The sequence below is a fragment of the Thunnus thynnus genome, chromosome 20, assembly GCF_963924715.1.
Source record: "Thunnus thynnus chromosome 20, fThuThy2.1, whole genome shotgun sequence".
NCBI lineage: Eukaryota > Metazoa > Chordata > Actinopteri > Scombriformes > Scombridae > Thunnus > Thunnus thynnus.
In genome coordinates this window covers 22,731,287-22,749,069 of record NC_089536.1, presented here as the reverse complement: position 1 = coordinate 22,749,069, position 17,783 = coordinate 22,731,287, and the positions used below count along the sequence as shown (strand labels likewise).

Here is a 17,783-nt window from a genome sequence, read left to right as displayed (position 1 = left end):
TCATCTCAGAAGTGCTGGACACAAGATGTCTCCTACTTCACTCCAAAGTCCATTCCCAGTGTTTGTACACTGGAGGCTTCAAGTTTCCACATCACGCTTGTGTAAGTTGGATACTGGACCAGGATTAGCCTCCAAACTAGTTGTGATCAGGCTTGTAAAATCGGATTTTCAGTGAATACAGAGAAACTTTCCTCCTTCAGTAGATGAACGTGAAAACAAACTCTGTACATATATCACTTTGCACAGTGAAGATCAAACATTCAACTGAGGAACAAGGAGAAAAACATATTTTTGAGTGGAGGGGGACTTTAAATAAATGTGTAAGTAAATAATTGATAATCAGGACATAAATAGATAAATGTCCATTCAATTAATTTAATGATACATGTACATACTTATTTCTACATTTTTAAACATTTGCATTTATTTATTTATGTATTTCTACATTCATTTATTGCTGTATTTCTAAATTACTTCTTGTACTTGTTTCCGTGTCTGTATGTTAATGAGGTTGGTGGCAGTAACTCTATTGCTTTAATCAATTAATCGACCCATTATTTGGCATATTGATCGTCGATGGAAACAACTGTTGCAGGCCTGCAGTGTTGAGGTGCTTACATACTGCAGAATGATGGCATATCCGCCTTACTTTCAAATTACACATCTTATATTTAGTTTTAGGCTCCCTAATAGTCATCTCTGTACCTTCTGAGAGGTTAAGAATGAATGTTCTTGTGAATGTCCCATATAAAATGCCCAAAAAGAAAAGATCACCAGGAGTTCATTCAGGACGAGTGTTTTCCCTCTTTTATAATGAAAAGAGTCGTACAGTATGGAAGTGTTGCTGAGGACGATAGAAACTTTCAGATGTGCCGTCTGTGAATCTATTCCAGGCAATGCTGACCTGAGTAAAACTGAAAATTGAATGCATTTAGTTAATCAGGCAGCAGGATAACAGCAGTGACATACAAAAGAATCAGCATATGACATTAAAACAAGATTGGTACACCACCAAACCACCTGTATGACATTAGAAGCAGTGCATTCCAGTGCAATGAAAAGCTTATGCTCTGGCTAAATTGCAGTGCACAGAAAAAAATAACAATAAATACACAAGTACATATGCAACACTATATAAGGGTGTATATTCATAAAATATTATTTTTTTCATACAATTGAACCTGTTTATCCATTTCTTTTTGCTAACTATTTCACCTTTTCATAAATACATTTTATTTAATTATTTAGACCATTTATCTGTTATTTTAAGTTAACTATTTTAACTGCTCATCCATTACTTTGGTTGCTTATTTCAAGTGTTTATACATCACTTTTAGCTAACTACTTCCACTCTTGTGCTTGCTTGCTAACTAGTTGCACCCTCGATCACAACAAGAGATTTTAAGGTGTTACAACTGAGTGAGGTAAGGTGGTGGGAGGTCTGTACTGTGCAGTCGGTCTATTGTATCTGCTTCCTGTGACAATAAATGCACTAAAGATCATCATCACAACAATTGTAATTTGATTTGGATTTTTAATTTTCCTCCCAAACACAAATATGTATATATATGTTTTAAATCAAATCATAATTTTATATTTTTTCAAATTAGTTGAGCTCCACCTCAATCTTTATATGTACGCCTGCCAACTGCAAGTGCCCCCCTGGGATATAAGTTCCTGGCTGGTTGGGAATCACTGATTTAGAGAATGCTTGAGAATTGAGAATAGAAATACTCAGTTAAGAGTCCTTTCTGCACCAATATTCTTCATTTTAGTGAAGAGTGTGGAATGGAGAATGGTCAAATTCAGTTGATCATCTGGACCTATTTTCTGTTGTCATCAGGGGTAATGCGCTACGGCAGGGATCTGCATGGAGGAGTTCCCGAGGCCTCATGGCCTTGCTGCTGGTCGCTCTGTTTGTGTTCGGGGCGGCTGCGTGGTTGTACGTGACTTCTCTGGACAGTGAAATCACAGAAACACTGGTCAGCAAGGGTGAGCTGGTCTCTCCCCAGCCCAGAGTCTACAGCGTCCAGTGCTCTGAAGACTATGAGAACTACAAACGCTATCCAGGTGAGGTTCTAGAATGAGCACTGTATTGTGTCAGGCAGTCAGCTGCCACCTCTCTGCTGTGTCAACACAACTAGGGTAAGATGAAGCCTACCTTTTTAATCTAGTGTCACATTGCTGGTGTTGGATTCTGCTTTGCCTATTGTCATTATAACAAAAACTAAAACTGGAACCTAAAGGGGAAAATTTGTTAACTTATTTTTTCAAATAATGTTATGAAATTAAATTAAAACCATTTTCTAAATTGTGGAAAAGTTACAGTGTGAAAAGGCATTGAAGAAATCCACTAGATGGCATTATAACACAGGCCAACTTGGTCATAATATGACTGGTACAGCAGGAGTGCATGTTTGAACTGTGCAAGTGTGGAAGCAAATACTACATAAAGATTTGTTCAAAGCTGCTTAAGAGAGACACCCATATAAAGTCACCGTGTACAGAGCAGTGAGCAGAGTACATGAAGAATGGGGCAGTACTAATGACTTTATTTGGTGAAGTGAGAATGTCCACTAGGTACTGTGAGATAACCTGCCACCAAATGGTACTGCAGCATTACTCACTTAAAGTGAAAAGTGAAGTTTTCAAGATTTTCCCCCCAATTTTTCCCCTAAAACTAAAATTAAGTAAGGTTAAGATAAGTAAAGCTAAAATAAAAAAATACAAACAAATTAAGCATCATTCTTGACCTTGAAAATAGTAGTTTGACAAAAAAAAATCCAGATTCAAAGTCTACTTACTAGCTTTTTCCAGAACCTCGTCAGTGGATGGATTTTGCTCAGTTATCCTGGCATGTCCATTCATTTGAAACAGAAATTTTTTTTTATGACTTTAGAAAATCCTAAAAGTGCTATAGATGAAGCAACTGAGCTTGTGTGCCAATAGATCCTTTTACATGAGACCAGAGCAAACGCCATCACCTGATGAAAACTGTGTGCAGTTCAGAAAGCTTCAGAAAAAGTCAGTAAGGTTTGAACGGTTGAAGTTAAAGGTGCCCTGTGGAGTTTTCTTGTATGTAAACAAAAGTTATGTTTACATATAGTGTTACCAGGAATCCGCGAGAAAACAGTGGAAAAAGACTAAAATAAAATACTGAGTTAAAAAGGAAGGCTGCAAGTGAGAGAATTTATTTACTAGGAATACAGGCACTAAATAACAGGAAGAACACAGAAAGGACTAAGATCAGCAGCCACTCTGGTGAAATGGTTTCTGCTTAGAGATAACCGATACCCCCTGCAAGTGTGGATAAGTTACTGACAGATGGCTGTCCTCTACCTCTGACCTAAGTATCGAATGCAGTTCCCAAAATCTACAGACACATGACCATCCTAGCCTTGCTTAGGGAACCAAATTCAGCCTGCCTTCTATTATCACCAACTGTTGTTGAACCACTACCAGCGGGCCTATTTAGTCAGGAATTCCTAACAGGGATCACAACGAAGTGTACTGGTGCAAATAAGTGTTGGAGGTTTGAAAGTACTCTAAGATGGCCTTCTAATAGATCATCTCTGGAGGAGGCCCACTCTGTCGGTCAAGGGCACTCACCCGGTTTTATAGAGCAGCTTCAGAGCCCTAGCCCTAACAGTTTAGCCTATTGTTGTGTATTTTCATTAAATGTCATTGGTGTGCTTAAAGACACTATTAAGCTATGCAGATTGATTTTATAAATTTTATAAGCAATAAGTGCTAGTGGGTTAGAATCCTATTGATGATGTATTTGTAATCTCATGAATCATATTTAATCACGATGTACATATAGAAGCACAGTAAAAGAGTCATAATCATACACTGCAGAAATTTGAGTGTGTTTGTATTACATGTCACTTTGCTTGGGTCTGCATTAAAGTCTTCACCTTTTTTAAAAATACTCTCTGGAGGAGATCAAGAAACAAGGGTGTAAAGTGACTAGAATAACTTATAAAAAATAAAGGCCAGAAGACAACTTGGCAATAATGGTGTAAAATGATCCCCAATACTTATATAAAAAAATGGACATAACCAGATAGAATTGAATATGCCAGTACATATCCACGACAGCTCAAAACCTGTCTTGAAGAGTTTTGACCAACAACGAGTGACGAAGATAAAATAATAGTGTAATTGGCCAAAAATAAGGAGGATGGACGATAGGTGTGACCTATGCCGACCCAAAGGTATAAAAACTACGCCCTGAAGGAAAAAACCTTCAGAGCGACCTGGTTCATATTATATGCGCTAATTTGCTCTTATTTATTGCTGGCATTAAAGAACACTTTGCTGCTTGGACCTCTGACTCCTGATTTTTATCTTCAAAAAGTAGTTTTTGATCTGGTGTTTTTTTTTCTTCAACTGTCTTCCATCGATTTGACACAACACTATTAAGTCCCTAATTATAAATCACTCAACCTAATTTTATACTGAAATCATACCTCGATCAAATGTACAGCAGTATATTATCCTCAGTTTCTAAACCTGAACCATTACCACTCTGTTATTCAATAAACAGTAATACATTTTTACCTTTGAAAAATTCATTATAATTTATAATCTGAACAATTTCAAAACTAATGTCAGCCTATCCTAAGGGAGGCATCTTTTCTTACCTTGAAGGAATATCAGAGGACCTCAGAGATGAGCCTGAGTCAGGAGCTTTGGTTGGAGTGTATAAAAATACAAACCAGTTTTATTTGGTTTTACAAAACAAGCAATCTAAGAATGCAAAAATTAAAATACAAAAACTTAATTTACTTTAATTAAAAAGCAAAAACCAAAAGACTAAAGAGAGTCTCAAAGATATCCCTCAAAAGACCCTAAGGAAAAAGGGTCCCGCAAAAAGAAAAAAGGAACCAGACTGGACCCTGAGTCTCTCTTGACTTTCTCTTTTATAACTCTACAACACCCTCTTCTTTGTATTACCACATATTGTTTATCTCCAGGACATCTGTCAGTTTCATGTTGATGTTACATAACTTTACACAAAATAGTTACCTTTTCTTTAGCTGTCACTTACATCACACCTTGTAGAACATTTGTATTTCTTCTTTTTTACATTTGAGATTAAAATCTAGGGACATCTGCTAGGTGCAGATAACCACAGCTTCTCCTTTGCCTCAGATTATCTGATGGTTGCCTAGGTTGCCTTGATGGTTCAGATCTAGTTCAGTACACATTGCACAAATTGTGTAAATTTCTCAGAAATGGTGCAAGACATTAAACTATGTTTAATTTATCACCAATTAAAATTAAATAAAATAGTTTGTCTCAGCCACATATAGTGGAACTTTCAACACCGGATTGTAACACGTTTCAAGCTTGCCGCTCTTCCGTAGGCAGCATGCTGAAATGTCTCCAAAATAGAGAATAGGCAGGAAATGACAGTAAATAATGGTAAATACCATACATAAACCATGCATACAAAACAATAATTGTTCAATAATGGCTCACATTATTGATAAAAGAGTAACAGGCATGTTGCCTTCAAGCTTATTGACAATCGAGATCTCTGCTTGTGAGTGTAATGAGTTCAATAGTCCAGAACTTCCTGATGTGACCGAGCAGCAGGTCATAAAATGCACTATGCGTTATTGCAAATTTTGCAAATAACAGTGTAGAAAAATGGTCATAAAGTGCACTATGCACTATTGGAAATATTACAAATAACAGTGTGGATACTGGTGTTAGTTGCTTCTGATGGACTTCAAAATCTAACGCAAGTGTCAATCTGGACACTGCTTAGGAGCCAGGACCATGGTCCAATGAAGTACTGTCCCTATTGGTTTGGTGCCATTAAATTGTTCACAAGTACTGCTGTAGGGCTTGAGTTACTAAGACTATGCTACCTCCTGCCTATCAGCTAGGTTGTCAGGTTTAGTCAAGGATTTACGCATGTGTAGTAGTGCACCGTGAGAATGAGTACCAACTTCCAGTGTCTCTAATCACTGAATAAGATCATAACAACTCTGTAACTTATTATTATCAGTGAAATCAGCATGTATTAAAGAGGTCTCCTCTACTCTTAGAAGTCCCCAACTTGAGAGGGTCAGAGTTGTTCACCTGATAATGATCCAACATTGGCTGTAGTAAACATAGACAGAAACAGCCCCTCATGGACCGTGCGCTAATATTGTGACTTCATGGTCTGAAGTGGGGCGTCAGCATGAATAGAACCTCCTTGTTCTTGGCGCTGCTCTGTCACTCTGCCCTTTCGACCTCTCCTGGGTAGAATGCACACACAGGCTCCTGCCACTCTCACCTTACACTTCTACTTCTAGTGATCAAAAACCAGACGGGGTACCTTTTCAAATAAAACAGCTGCAACGATTATTTGATTGAAAGAAAATTAATCTGCAACTATTTTGAAACTCGACTAATCATTTAAGTAATTTTTCAAGCAAAATGCCAAAAATATGTTGGATCTAGTTTCTGAAATGTCAGGATTTTCTGTTTTTTTTGGTTGTATATAATTGTAAATTTAATACCTTTTGGGGTTTGAACTTTGTGTCGGACAAAACAAGACATTTGAATTAGTTACTTGGGACTCAGGGAAACTGGGATGGGCATGTTTTTACTACTTCTTGACATACTGTAGACTAAACAATTTATGAATCGAGAAAATAATCAATAACAAAAATAACCTTCAGTTGCAGCCTTAAACATGTCTGATTCTTTTTGTTTTTGACCAACTGTCCAAAAGATGTGGTAAGATAGCTGATGGTTGACAGAGGCAGATTTTTTGTTGGCTGGTTATTTTGGCATTTATACGCAATACATCCAAATGTTCTGGAAATAAACAGAAATAGTGAATGAATAATATTGAAAAAAAAAATCACAGTATTTGTCCTCTAAAAACTCCAAACACAGCTTATTTTAATGCAGACACATCCAGAATTACCGGATAAAGCTGTCTGCCAAATCTCCTGTGAAATAATATAATTTGAAACTGTTTGAAGAAACCGTTGGCAGAAATAAAAGTACAAATTGGCAGTTTATCTTATTAAACATGTGGGCTGCTTGGAGTTCAAACTGTGCATCTCCAGTGTCTAAAGAAAACACAGTGGGTGTCTCAGGATTAGACCAATAAATTATAAAACTCAAGAAGTTGGAGGGAAGCCCTGAATTTTGTGGCATTAATGAGCAGAACTCTCATGAACTCCTTACCTTGCACTTTGTCTCTCTACTGGCCACTTTCTCTCTCTTCCCAAAGCCTTAAAAACTAAAGATACTGCATCAAGACACTCTTTTTTTTTTTTTACACTATCATTTTTCAAATCCTCTCCTGCATGTGTCTCTTTCCCAGGATGCACCCCTCAGAAGTGTGGCCGTGCAGTCACAGACAGTGTGGTGACAAGGGAGGAAGCTCAGGTCCTCAGGAGGTAAATGCTTTCAAATGCTGTGTGTCATCTCCCTCTTGTGATTTTCCATTCACTGTCTTGTATGTCTGTGGTACAGGTGAATCATTTTTAATACTTTCTGTCTGTCTGACACACAGGCTGGCTGAGAGAGGGCTGGCGCTGGCTGGATCAGAGGGAGGAGTGAGTATATCCCCAAATAATTTTGGAAAATTTCATTTTCTTTCCTCAACTCATGTGTTTTTAAAGAGTCCATATTTGTGTGTTTTGCACATTACCCATTAACCAATAATTCCTCAGCATTTTTAACCTTCCAGGCAGCCATCGGTTTTCATTCACATCAGTATTTAATGAAAATCAACCTGTGGAGACTTAAAACTTGCCTGAGATGGGTAATCTTCTGCAGAAAATTGTTCGTAACCTTTTATTGTTTGTTCATTATTATCATTATATTATAGTCTCCACTGGGATTTACTCAAGAAGACTAGTGGTTGTCTAATGAAAAGGTTTATGCCAGAGTCCAGATGACAAACAAGTATTAAAAGGATGATTTGAATTAGGTAATTTCTTACATTGAAAAGTTTGGGGACTCTCAGATGTCAAATCATCCTTGAACCCACCAACACTGGAAGTTTTTAAAAGCAGTCTCTGCTAGTGCTTTGATGTAAATAAATAATTGATAAATGCAACAAGTTTCCAAGTGTGTTTCTAGCCTCTACAAGCTATTTTTTTTATGGGATAAGGCCTATATTTTTTACTATTGTCAACAAATCTCATGAGAGAACCAAAACAAAGTTTGTCTATATCTCAGTATGTTCTGACTTTCCCACCTTGTCTGTGGCACTCAGCCCCAAGCCCATTTGTTCCTACTGAAAATGTAAATCTTAAAAAAACGAATCACAAATAAATAGTTTCATTTTTAATAAAGGCTTAGTAATTTCCTAAAACAGCTGGGCACTGTGGTTGTTAGTAAATGTCACTCAAACTGGAGTAAATAATGTTTTTGTTTGGGCACTATTTTCAGCTGTGGATTAATACACATTTACTACTCCTGTGAGTGTTTAAAGCAGGACGGAGTTTGTGCGATTGAGTCAAAATAAACAGTGCCCACGTTCATCATAATGAAGGAACATGTCACCCAGTGCAACGGTGTGGCTCACTGATTTTTTTTTTTTGTTTTTTTTTTGACAGCAACAGAGGAATAAGATATATCAGGCACTGGATACGCACACAATGCTTGTTAGAAGGACCAATCCATTGTTGCTTTTGGTCTTTTCATGGGATTTGATGACAATAAGAAAACATAGACTAGCACCAACCCCATATATATAACTAAAAAATAAGTATATAATATAATACTAAAATTAACTGAAATTATACTCAAGAACAGACAATTTGTAGTAACTGCAAAATCACTTTTATGGTCTCTTAACACATAGTATGTTCTGTCTGTCATCCAAAAGTCTTGGGAAGGGTGTTACAGACATTTAGCCATGACAGTGTTCACACCAGCATCAACCTAAAGAAATAATATTTGTCCACACACATACAGTATTTCCATTATTCAGACTCCCTGCTGTAATGCACCTCTCTTGGCACTAGAGGGCAGACTGGTACAATAAGCACAGGGCTGGCTTGATGAGCCGCTCTGGCAGATAAAGCATATTCTTGTCCTGAGACGTCTGAATGTCCCTGGCATGCCCTACTCCCTGCTCTCCGTCCCCAGCAGGCCTGGTCCTTAGCCAATGAAGGAGCTGTTTATGGACTGTTAAGACACTTAAGTGGAGGGAGGGGAAGCAACAGGGGTACTTCTAAGAAAATGACTTCTTTTCTGGCTTGCGAAAAACAGAGCAGTGTCCCAACAGAGTTGACAAGTAATAACAAGTAAAGGGCAGAGTGAGCACGTTACGAAAGGCCACAGAGGGAACGGTGCAGAGTCATGAAACAGTGACTTTGCCATGCATGTACTGACCTGTATCAATAGCCAGCACTTATTTGCTCAGCTGACTTGTCTTTTGCACTAATTCCTTTTTTTTTTTTTTTTTTTGACCCTTTTAGGCCTCCATACTGGACTTGCACTCTGGAGCGTTGTCGATGGGAAAACAGTTTGTCAACATCTACAGGTGGGAGAGTACATCTTGTCTTTATTTGTTCTTCTCTCTGTGTCCAGTACTTTTTCTTCCTGTGCCTAAGGGAATGACATCTCAATCAATCATTCAATCAATTAAACAAGTTTTTTGTCAAATGTGATCATATAAGGTACAACCACAGTGAAATGTAATCCTGCCAGTTCCTTCAATTTGTGCATTTAAAAGAGTTTAAATAGGTGTAAATATCCTTTAGGCAAGGCAAACATCTTGCATTATATGCAACATTTACAGAAATATATTCACCAAAAATGGAGTTAGTCATCAATCTTACTGATGCGGGTCCTTGTGAGCTGTCTTCTCCATGTCCAGTGACCCATATGGCCCTCATTCATCACTGCCAGCCGAACCCAGTTTTGTTTGGATGATCTGCTCCTCTCTGTACATCTCCCACCCGTACACGTCTGCCCCCCTCCATCCATGCCTCCCTCAGTCTCCTCCTATCTCTCTCTCGTCCCACTGAGTAGGTGACTGACACCGGATCCTCGGGGACCATCTGGCTGATTTTAATCAGGAAGTGATGACGATAGCACTCCCTCTACTGCTTCCCACCCTTCGCCCTCCACCGGGGGTCTTCCTCATGTGAAGCAGTCAGACGTTTACTGTCAGCTGTGTGTAGATGGCTTGGTGGCACACCCGCCTGGGTAATGGTGCACTGTGCCGTGCTGCCAAAGTTTAATTTATGCTAACAGATCCTATCTCCTCTGCTCTCTTCTATCCCCACTGCTGTGTCTGTGTCGTGTTTGTGTCTGTCTGCTCATGTACCTCTGATTGGCTTTGTCTGTGTGTGGAATTGCCTGTCTGTGATTGTGCGGTGGGGATATGGCTCCAGGTACTTTGGGGATCAGATCGGGGAGGTGTTCACACAAGAGGATTTCCAGCTTTACAGGTGACTAAGGAAGCTTAATTAAAAACCAGCCATGCATGTTTTGTACTTTCTTAGAGTTTGGTGCCAAAATAAGAGACAGTTTTTGAAAAAGTAACACATATTTAGAAAAAACCCTGAAAAATGATCTTCATACTCAGTGACAGCAAACACAATCCTTATTGTAATGCCTTTGGCAGCATTCTCTTATATTTGACGAGGCATCAAATGATCAATACTGTGTAATGATGTTGTAAGTCTACAAAATGGATGTTTGGATTTTTCACCTGTTCAGTCATCCTTATGCCCATCATTTTCAGTATATGCACATCTTGTGGATTATCGATTAAAGCAACAAACATGTCCACCTAAATGAAATGATATTCAATATTGTCCAAGAATATTTGCTATTAGCAGTTTTAGTTTAAAGGGTTGGTATAACTGCAGTTGAGACATCCTCTTGACGAGTATTGCTTTGACAGTGCTGCCCAAAGCTCTTCAGTGTATCACATTCATAAATCATACTTTCTTAACTAATTAAGTTACATCTTTTAATCTGACATGTTCTTTGTGTTTCTCGCCGTCAGAAATGTACGTGAGCGAATTCAAGCAGTTATCGCCGAGACATTTGATTTGGACCCAACTCTGATGTACCTCACCAAGCCCACCTTCTTCTCCAGAATCAACAGCACGGAAGCTAAGACCCAGCATGACGAGTACTGGCACCCACACATAGATAAGGTAATGGATAACGTGTAGTCATGCACCAGTCTGGCGCACTGGATCATAAAGGTGCTGGCACTGACTTCATAAAAGGGATGGTGTATGTTAGCGTGAGTTTAAGTGATAGATTTGGTAGAATTGGTATTCGAAGGAAAAAAAAAAAAATGGCTGAAGAGTCATCTGTTCATTATTAATTGACTGATGGATCCTCTGATGGATTGGTTGAATTTGATGTACAAGGTGCATTCCAGCCTTCACCTATGGTCATGAGCTTTGAGTATTGACCAAAATAAATTAAGTTGCGGATACAGGGTACCGAAATGTGTTACCTTCGTAGGATTGCTGGGCTCAGATGAGGAGCTCGGAGTAGAACCGCTTGTCCGTTGCAATGAAAGGAGTCAATAGAGGTGTCTCTGGTGCTTGACTAGGATGCCGGTGTGGAGGTTTTTCAGGCAAAACTATGTCGAAATCCAGAACTGCCTGAGGAATTACTGTATATACCCCATCTGGCCTTGGAACTGCTTTGGATCACTTGGGAGTACTTGACTTTGGAGAAGGAATTGTAGGCTACTTTATTTTTGGGGTCAATGTGTTAAAGAAGTGCCTGTCAGATTGTCAAACCCTCTCCCCTCACACTTTTTCAACATGGGAATCAGCCGGGCTGCACCCAACACTTTTTTTCTATGTTCCAAAACTGTCAATCTGACGAGTATGGCCACTCTATGCAGTGATTTGCAATGTGTGCAGAGGTGTGAAAGAAGGCAAGATTTAAACTTCTCTCTGAAGCTCTCTCTTTTTCAAACCTCACACAACTACTTCCATCACTTTTCATGTTTACAACCCAGCACAGCACCACAAATGTCTTCTTCAAGGAGAGACTGTCTCAAAGTGCCCTCATCTGTTAGATGACAAGTTTTTCGCCTCGCCTTCAAGTGTGGTCATTTTGATCTGGTGTAATGCTTTTGCCTTTAGATGTGGTCAGACCACACATCATACAAATTTCAAACATACCCTGAACTTAAGCTTGTTGCCACTGGGACCAGAACCCAGATAACAGCAGAAAAAGGATGGATGCTTTTTGATATCTTTTAAAAGGTTATCTTGAAATTAATTTTACATGGTTTGCCTAATTAGCAACCTCTGAGAATTATGAAGTGCAGTCAGTATTACCAGATTGCCAGATTTAAGCCACAGAGATTCCCACTGAAAACACACACTTATACCCTTGCACCCAATAAATCCCCTTTGGTCCTCTCACATTCACTGCTGCAAGATTTATATGTTCTGAACCAAGAAATAGCTATCCTTAAATAAAATCTTAAAATAAGTAGGCCTAGTATTCCCTTTCAAGGCCCATGCCTCTGTTTGATTATATAAACTCTTCATTGTTATACATTGTTCATTCTTTATAAATATTCATTGAGTGCAGCTTTCTTGTCCCTGCTTTATTCTTATTCTTTCACTTTTCACATTGTTCATTGTCATGAGATGTTAAAGTTGCTGTGGGACTGAGACCCTGAGGCAAGTTTTGAACAAATGGATTGTCTGTTTGGAGAGAAAATGTTGTAAAACTTCAGAAGTTATTTAGTTAAAAAAGGAAAGCTTATGAAATTGGGAGTATGTTTCATGTCTTTAAGTGTTTCTAAAAATTGATCATTTCATTTTAATGTAATGCAGGTGATATCCCTGAATGTTGTTTTGCTTGGAGGCATTATTTATTAGCATCACTCATAAAACTGTTGAAGCATCTGTCTCAATATTTATCTATATTCATCTCTTGTTAAATGGGAAAGCAGAACATTACATATTCACTTTGCTTGTGGTATTCCTTTGAACGTAGCTTGTTTGCTGCTGCTTTGTCCTTTGTTTTCACTGTCATCTCATATGGGTTTCACGGCTATATTAATATTTGTCACCTCATCTTCTCCCGCTGGCCCTCGACAGCTGGAAAAATTTAATCTGAAAGGACCCACTTCTCTTCCCCATCTGTCTCTACCGCCATTTTGGGGCTAATTGGCTAACCCAACACTCATTTAAATGTAAATGGCCTCTGATGTCTTTGATGGTGAATTTTCTCCCCATCGATCATATTGCTGTTACAGTGTCATAGCATCGGTCGAAGTATGACGGCACTGAAACTGTATTTTATCTTGCTCATGGCAGGGATAAACTTGGCTACATTATGAAACTGAATTAAAGGTGGAGGCAGTAATGTTAAACTGAACTGATGACCTTGGCTTGTCTTGCTGCTGATGTAAAGAAGTACACCAGCTTGCTGATATGGTGATCATCGATGTTAAACAGCCTCTAGAACGGGTTGATTTGGGTTTCCAACCCTATTTTGATGACCTGACTTGGAACTACTGAGCTTGAACCAATTTGCAAAACACTTAATGGTCTAACCCCCAAAAAATAAAACACAAAATCTCACTTAACTTGTGGTACAGTTTTAGTTTTATTTGCTCAGGTTTATGGCTAGATTCTACAAGAATTGAAAGAATTGAAAGAAAGGAAATGTATTTGTGTATTTTGGGTGAACCATTTTACACTAATGTTGTTTTTATCTCCACACCTATATGAATTGAGGAGGGGGGTTGGTTATCGAAAACCAAATGATTAATTTATCGCCATCACCGGGCATGTTTTCTTTAAAAAACGGCATACAAGACAGTGAAAATTGTTGCAATGCGCCATGTACCGGGTGGTGTTGTATATGTCTGCTGTTGTCAGGCGCTTATGAAATGCTGCCAGGTTTCTGGCAAATTTTCACTTTATCTCCTTCCTCCCAAAAAGGCACCGCATACTGGTCTGTATGGAGCCTCAGGTAGTACAATTTATCCAAATGAGGGTTTTTTTCAGGGTAGAGGCAACTGCGTGGATGCGTATGCGTGGATTTGAGAGAACGAGTGGACATAGATTTGATATTATGTGCATGCGTGTGTGTTGAAGACTCATTGAAGTGGTCCAGGAGAGCCTAAAATATTCTCCTCATCTCTTCCCTCCCAAACCTCCTCTCATCTGTTTTTTAATGTTGTGTGCTTTTATTGTCACTTTGTTTAATTCTTTTTTGTCTTAATGTTTGTGACTAATTTGAGCTAATCCTTTACCCAAGCCCAATCTGCTGCTGAACACCTGAATTTCCCCTTGGGGATGAATAATGTTGTTTGAATTCTTATAATTGCAATCTGCTATTATCAATCAATCAGACTTTATTTGTATAGCACTTTCTATACAAATACAATGTTACACAAAGTTACACAATAGCACCAATACAGTTATGGGAGACTTTTGACTTTGGATCACACTGTCTTCCTGAGAGACACAGTCATCGACTCAGCTTTCTATGTGTACGCCAGCAGAAATCTTCATTTTAATTATTTACCTCTTGCACTTGACTTCAATGAGGAAAGAGACAATTCTCAATACAGCACTGTCACGACTATCCAGTAAAGGTGGATGCTGTTACATTTAGAAATCGGAAAACTATTAAAATGGTCCAAAAGTGTCAGCCTTCATTCTCAGACACTGTAACTGCTTGCAATGATAAACCCAATGAGGATTATCATCTGACTCTTTAGTTCCCCTCAGTTCTGTGTTATGTTTTAGCCTCTTTTAGCTGCTCTCATCAACTTCTAAACCAAACAGCAGACAGACAAATTTAATAACATGACTCCAAATTAATGCTAATGTTGCTGTGTCAGCTGGCTGTTTGCTAACATGTTCCCATTAACAACTTTACAGAGTCATAAGATGTCATGTGTTTCTAGCTTGTTCCACTGTGCCCCAATGAGGCCAAAAAAATTTGGCAACTTCAACATAATCATGTTATACATTGTAGGCTGATCCAGCACTGCTAGCTTGCAACATATGCTGGCTGTCCACCAGTATACTTAACTGCAGTTTCTCAGCCCCCGTGGCTTCTCAGTACTTTTGTTTCTCACTCTTCTCCTTAATTGTTGTTGGTATGACTCCCATTTGCTGCCTTGCCTTGTAAACCATGACCCAGTTTACTGCTTTCCATGCCTATACAATCTAAGGAATCTCAGTCATCACCGAAAAGGCAGCTGCAGTTAATTAAGACATTTAGAAAGGCACAGACTTCCAGACAGATTCTCAATGATAATTTGTATTAATCATGATTTTATGAAAAAAGCTGCATATTGAAATTTTAGAACTAAATTGGAAACACTTGTGCGTTGGCTGAACCTCCAAACCTGGTGGTTTGAAGTTTTTTTAGTGATTCATCAGACTCTCTGCAGTTCACTTTGTTTTTCTTTCTTTGAGGTTCGATCAAGTGAGAGCGCTTCAGTCTAAAATTACATTCTGACTCTTAGAAAGCCACCTCTGGTTCCCTGTCAACTTACTCTTTGATGTTTCATTACTAAGACTACACACTGTATGTTTGAGCTTAGCAGGCTCTCATGGATCTAAGCTTCTCTTATTAGTTCTTATAGCTTGTGCATCATAAACAGGCCACAGCAGAGGTAATTTTGTATGAATGCATTTCAGTCTGCAGCTGAGACTACAATACAATTAGTTGCATAAATAGTTGCACAGGGGGACTCTCAAGTATATCCTCATTTTATATATCATATTTGGCTATCACAAGGCTCTTGTTAGTGCACCAGCTAACTGCTGATTACTTTTCCAAATAAACTACTCTCTTTGATTTAATCACTCCCAAAGGTCTATTGAGGAGAGCAGTTCAAGTTCAGGTGTGAAGTCTGCAGCGGGTATCCTCACGAGAGATTCCAATGACCAAACATTATTCTATTTAAAAATACTAATTTGTTGTTTCAAATGTTGATTAAATTGGTGCTCATTAATTTGTGCTGCTGCTCACTTTTAAGTTTTAAGTATGTTTTAGCGATGTTTGTCGGTTGAATTGACGGTCCACCACATTGGCCCAGACTGACATATATCTCAACAACTATGAAATGAAATATGACATTTCTGGTCTCCAGACTTTGGTGATCCCCTTACTTTTCCACTAGTTTTCATTTATCCTGTGAACTATCTCGACATCTGCTTGATGCATCGGCACAAACTTTGTATACACACACTTTGATGTTCCCTTCTCTCTTCATCTAGCGCCATCATCAGGTCAGAACCTTAATTTGTCCAATACTTTGGTTTATGATCAAATACTTGCAAAACTAATGACGTTACCACCAGCCTCAGCTGTACTTTGTGTTCAGCTGTGCATAAGTACATCCTCACAGAGCAACTTGCATGGCTGTAGACTCTTAGTTTTGTATGTCAGTGTTGTGTAGAAAAAGTTCTGAAATCCAGACTTATAGTATCATTATTAGTGTCAGTAATAATTACTAGCAGGATAATGAAAAGTCAAGTTTTAATGTAGATATTGTCTTCCTCTTTCACTCTCTGCTAGGTGACTTATGGCTCTTTTGACTACACCTCTCTCCTGTACCTGTCCGACTATGGCTCTGACTTCACAGGAGGAAGATTTATCTTCATGGACCAAAATGGCAACCGGACAGTGGAACCTCGAGCAGGTAACTACCAGCTATTAAAGGGTAAAGCTGCCTAACACAGAGACAAGTAGAACTGTTTTCAGCCTCAGCTTTAAAGACAGTCATGCTTGACCTGGTATAAAGCTGGATATAGTAAATCCAGACTATCGGTAGTAATACCTGGTAACACTTGGCTTATAAGCCTATTAAACCACACTTAAAGTAACTGATGCAAGATAGATGAAGGATTTCATGATCAGTCGGGTTTAAAATTATAATTGCTGTACTCAGCTGCATTAGGGAATCTGGAGGTGGTTTTAGTGCACAAATGTGTAGCAAAGTGGGCGTAATCCTCTGTAAGTGGGTAATCAGCAGCACAGACTGCTGCACAGTGAAGGTGCAGGGGATTAGGCTAAACCTCTCTTATAGTACCCGGAGGGTTAGACAGAACAACATGTTGATCTTTAAGGAAATACAGTGGTCTGTGTCTATTAATACAGTCTATATATAGAGAGAGAATAAAGAAAATGAGGGTAAATGGATATTTTAAAGTTGCCTGTGCAAAAACTATATGGCAAAAGAATCCATACAGGGTCTTGGGGACAATTTCCTGGAGTACCATGGGATTTCAGAGGCAAATGTGAGGCATTGAAAAAACAGGAGAATTGGGGAGCTTGTGAGAAATCAGGAAAGTTTCCGAGCAGGTCACTTTAAAGGAATGCCAGAACGAGTTTGCCAACTTCTTTAAGACGTCCGTGGAATTGAATGGTTAATTTTCAGCCCTCTTGCTATGCCATTTTGGCCGTGCAATCCTGTTCAACTTTTCAACTTTACTGTCCTCAATGGAAAGTCTGTCTTGCAGCCAGTTGATACACAGATCACGCACACCTCTGCAATGTCTCTGAGCTCAAAATCAATATTGAGAGATGTGGGAAACATTCTGGTTTACTTCCTGAATGTCAAAGAAAAGATGTGGAATTTCACATGATAGCCAAGCTGGGAACCCTTTGTATAAATCAAGTCTAGTCAATTTCATGCATTTACTGTAGCCCACAATCATAAATTTGTCTATGGAGGTTTGTACAGTCTGTACAACGTACAACACCCTCTATCCTTATATGCTTGATTGGGGAAAAGAAAAAGTCCACAAAAAACAGTAGCAATAGTCAGCAATAGTCAAATT

General features: G+C 38.7%; 1 protein-coding gene across 3 annotated transcripts in view; it reads left to right on the top strand.

Annotated features, from left to right (window-relative positions):
- ogfod3 (2-oxoglutarate and iron dependent oxygenase domain containing 3) overlaps window positions 1–17,783 on the top strand; it is a 32,198-nt gene that overhangs the window by 648 nt on the left and 13,767 nt on the right. For all 3 annotated transcript variants that reach the window (XR_010924792.1, XM_067575605.1, XM_067575606.1), the window contains exons 2-8: window positions 1,844–2,070; window positions 7,340–7,415; window positions 7,532–7,574; window positions 9,450–9,514; window positions 10,371–10,427; window positions 10,991–11,144; window positions 16,519–16,642. Coding sequence is in view for 2 of the 3 variants with exons in the window: in XM_067575605.1 (XP_067431706.1) it covers window positions 1,844–2,070; window positions 7,340–7,415; window positions 7,532–7,574; window positions 9,450–9,514; window positions 10,371–10,427; window positions 10,991–11,144; window positions 16,519–16,642 (746 nt within the window). In the remaining variant the exon portion in view is untranslated. The remainder of the gene's footprint in view (window positions 1–1,843; window positions 2,071–7,339; window positions 7,416–7,531; window positions 7,575–9,449; window positions 9,515–10,370; window positions 10,428–10,990; window positions 11,145–16,518; window positions 16,643–17,783) is intronic.